The sequence below is a fragment of the Calidris pugnax genome, unplaced genomic scaffold (genome assembly GCF_001431845.1).
Source record: "Calidris pugnax isolate Ruff unplaced genomic scaffold, ASM143184v1 scaffold871, whole genome shotgun sequence".
NCBI classification, from domain to species: domain Eukaryota; kingdom Metazoa; phylum Chordata; class Aves; order Charadriiformes; family Scolopacidae; genus Calidris; species Calidris pugnax.
In genome coordinates this window covers 87,558-88,163 of record NW_015091533.1, presented here as the reverse complement: position 1 = coordinate 88,163, position 606 = coordinate 87,558, and the positions used below count along the sequence as shown (strand labels likewise).

At 66.7% G+C, this 606-nt stretch overlaps 1 protein-coding gene across 1 annotated transcript in view; it reads left to right on the top strand.

The window, feature by feature from the left end:
* The first annotated feature begins 83 nt into the window (after positions 1 to 83).
* Positions 84 to 606, top strand: part of ARHGAP30 (Rho GTPase activating protein 30) — an 18,207-nt gene continuing 17,684 nt past the window's right edge. Inside the window, exons 1-3 of the mRNA XM_014961758.1 lie at positions 84 to 160; positions 258 to 365; positions 461 to 588. Coding sequence (XP_014817244.1) covers positions 96 to 160; positions 258 to 365; positions 461 to 588 — 301 coding nt within the window. The 5' untranslated portion in view covers positions 84 to 95. The remainder of the gene's footprint in view (positions 161 to 257; positions 366 to 460; positions 589 to 606) is intronic.

The window sequence follows — 606 nt, the reverse complement described above, 5'->3', positions numbered from 1 at the left end:
CCAACCCAAAACCCCTCCCCAAACCCCCCGCACCATGTCCCCTTGTCACCCCATCCCTGTCCCCTCTCACCGGGCAGGACGCGGTGGCCATCCAGATGGAGGAGGCTCGGCTGGTGAAGATCAAGGAGGTGCTGAAGGAGCTGCCGCCGCCACATTATAGGTAACAAAATAAAGGGGTGCTGGGGGATGGGGACCCCGAAGGGGGTGTCACCCCCTCCCTGGGTGTCACCATCCCTGACGTGCCGCGGTGGCCGCAGGACGCTGGAGTTCCTGATGCGGCACCTCCTGCGCATGGCGTCCCACAGCGCCCAGACCAACATGCACGCCAGGAACCTGGCCATCGTCTGGGCGCCCAACCTGCTGCGGTGAGCGTGGGGAGGGGGGCCAGGGGGGGGCAGAGACCCCCCCTCGGCTCCGGCAGGGGGACATTGAGACAGTGTGTGTCCCCCTCCCCGGGTAGGTCGAAGGATATCGAGGCGACGGGGTTCAACGGGACGGCGGCCTTCATGGAAGTGCGGGTGCAGTCCATCGTGGTGGAGTTCATCCTCACCCACGTCGAGCAGCTCTTCGGGGACGCCCCCCTGCACGGTGTGTCCTTTGGGGGGG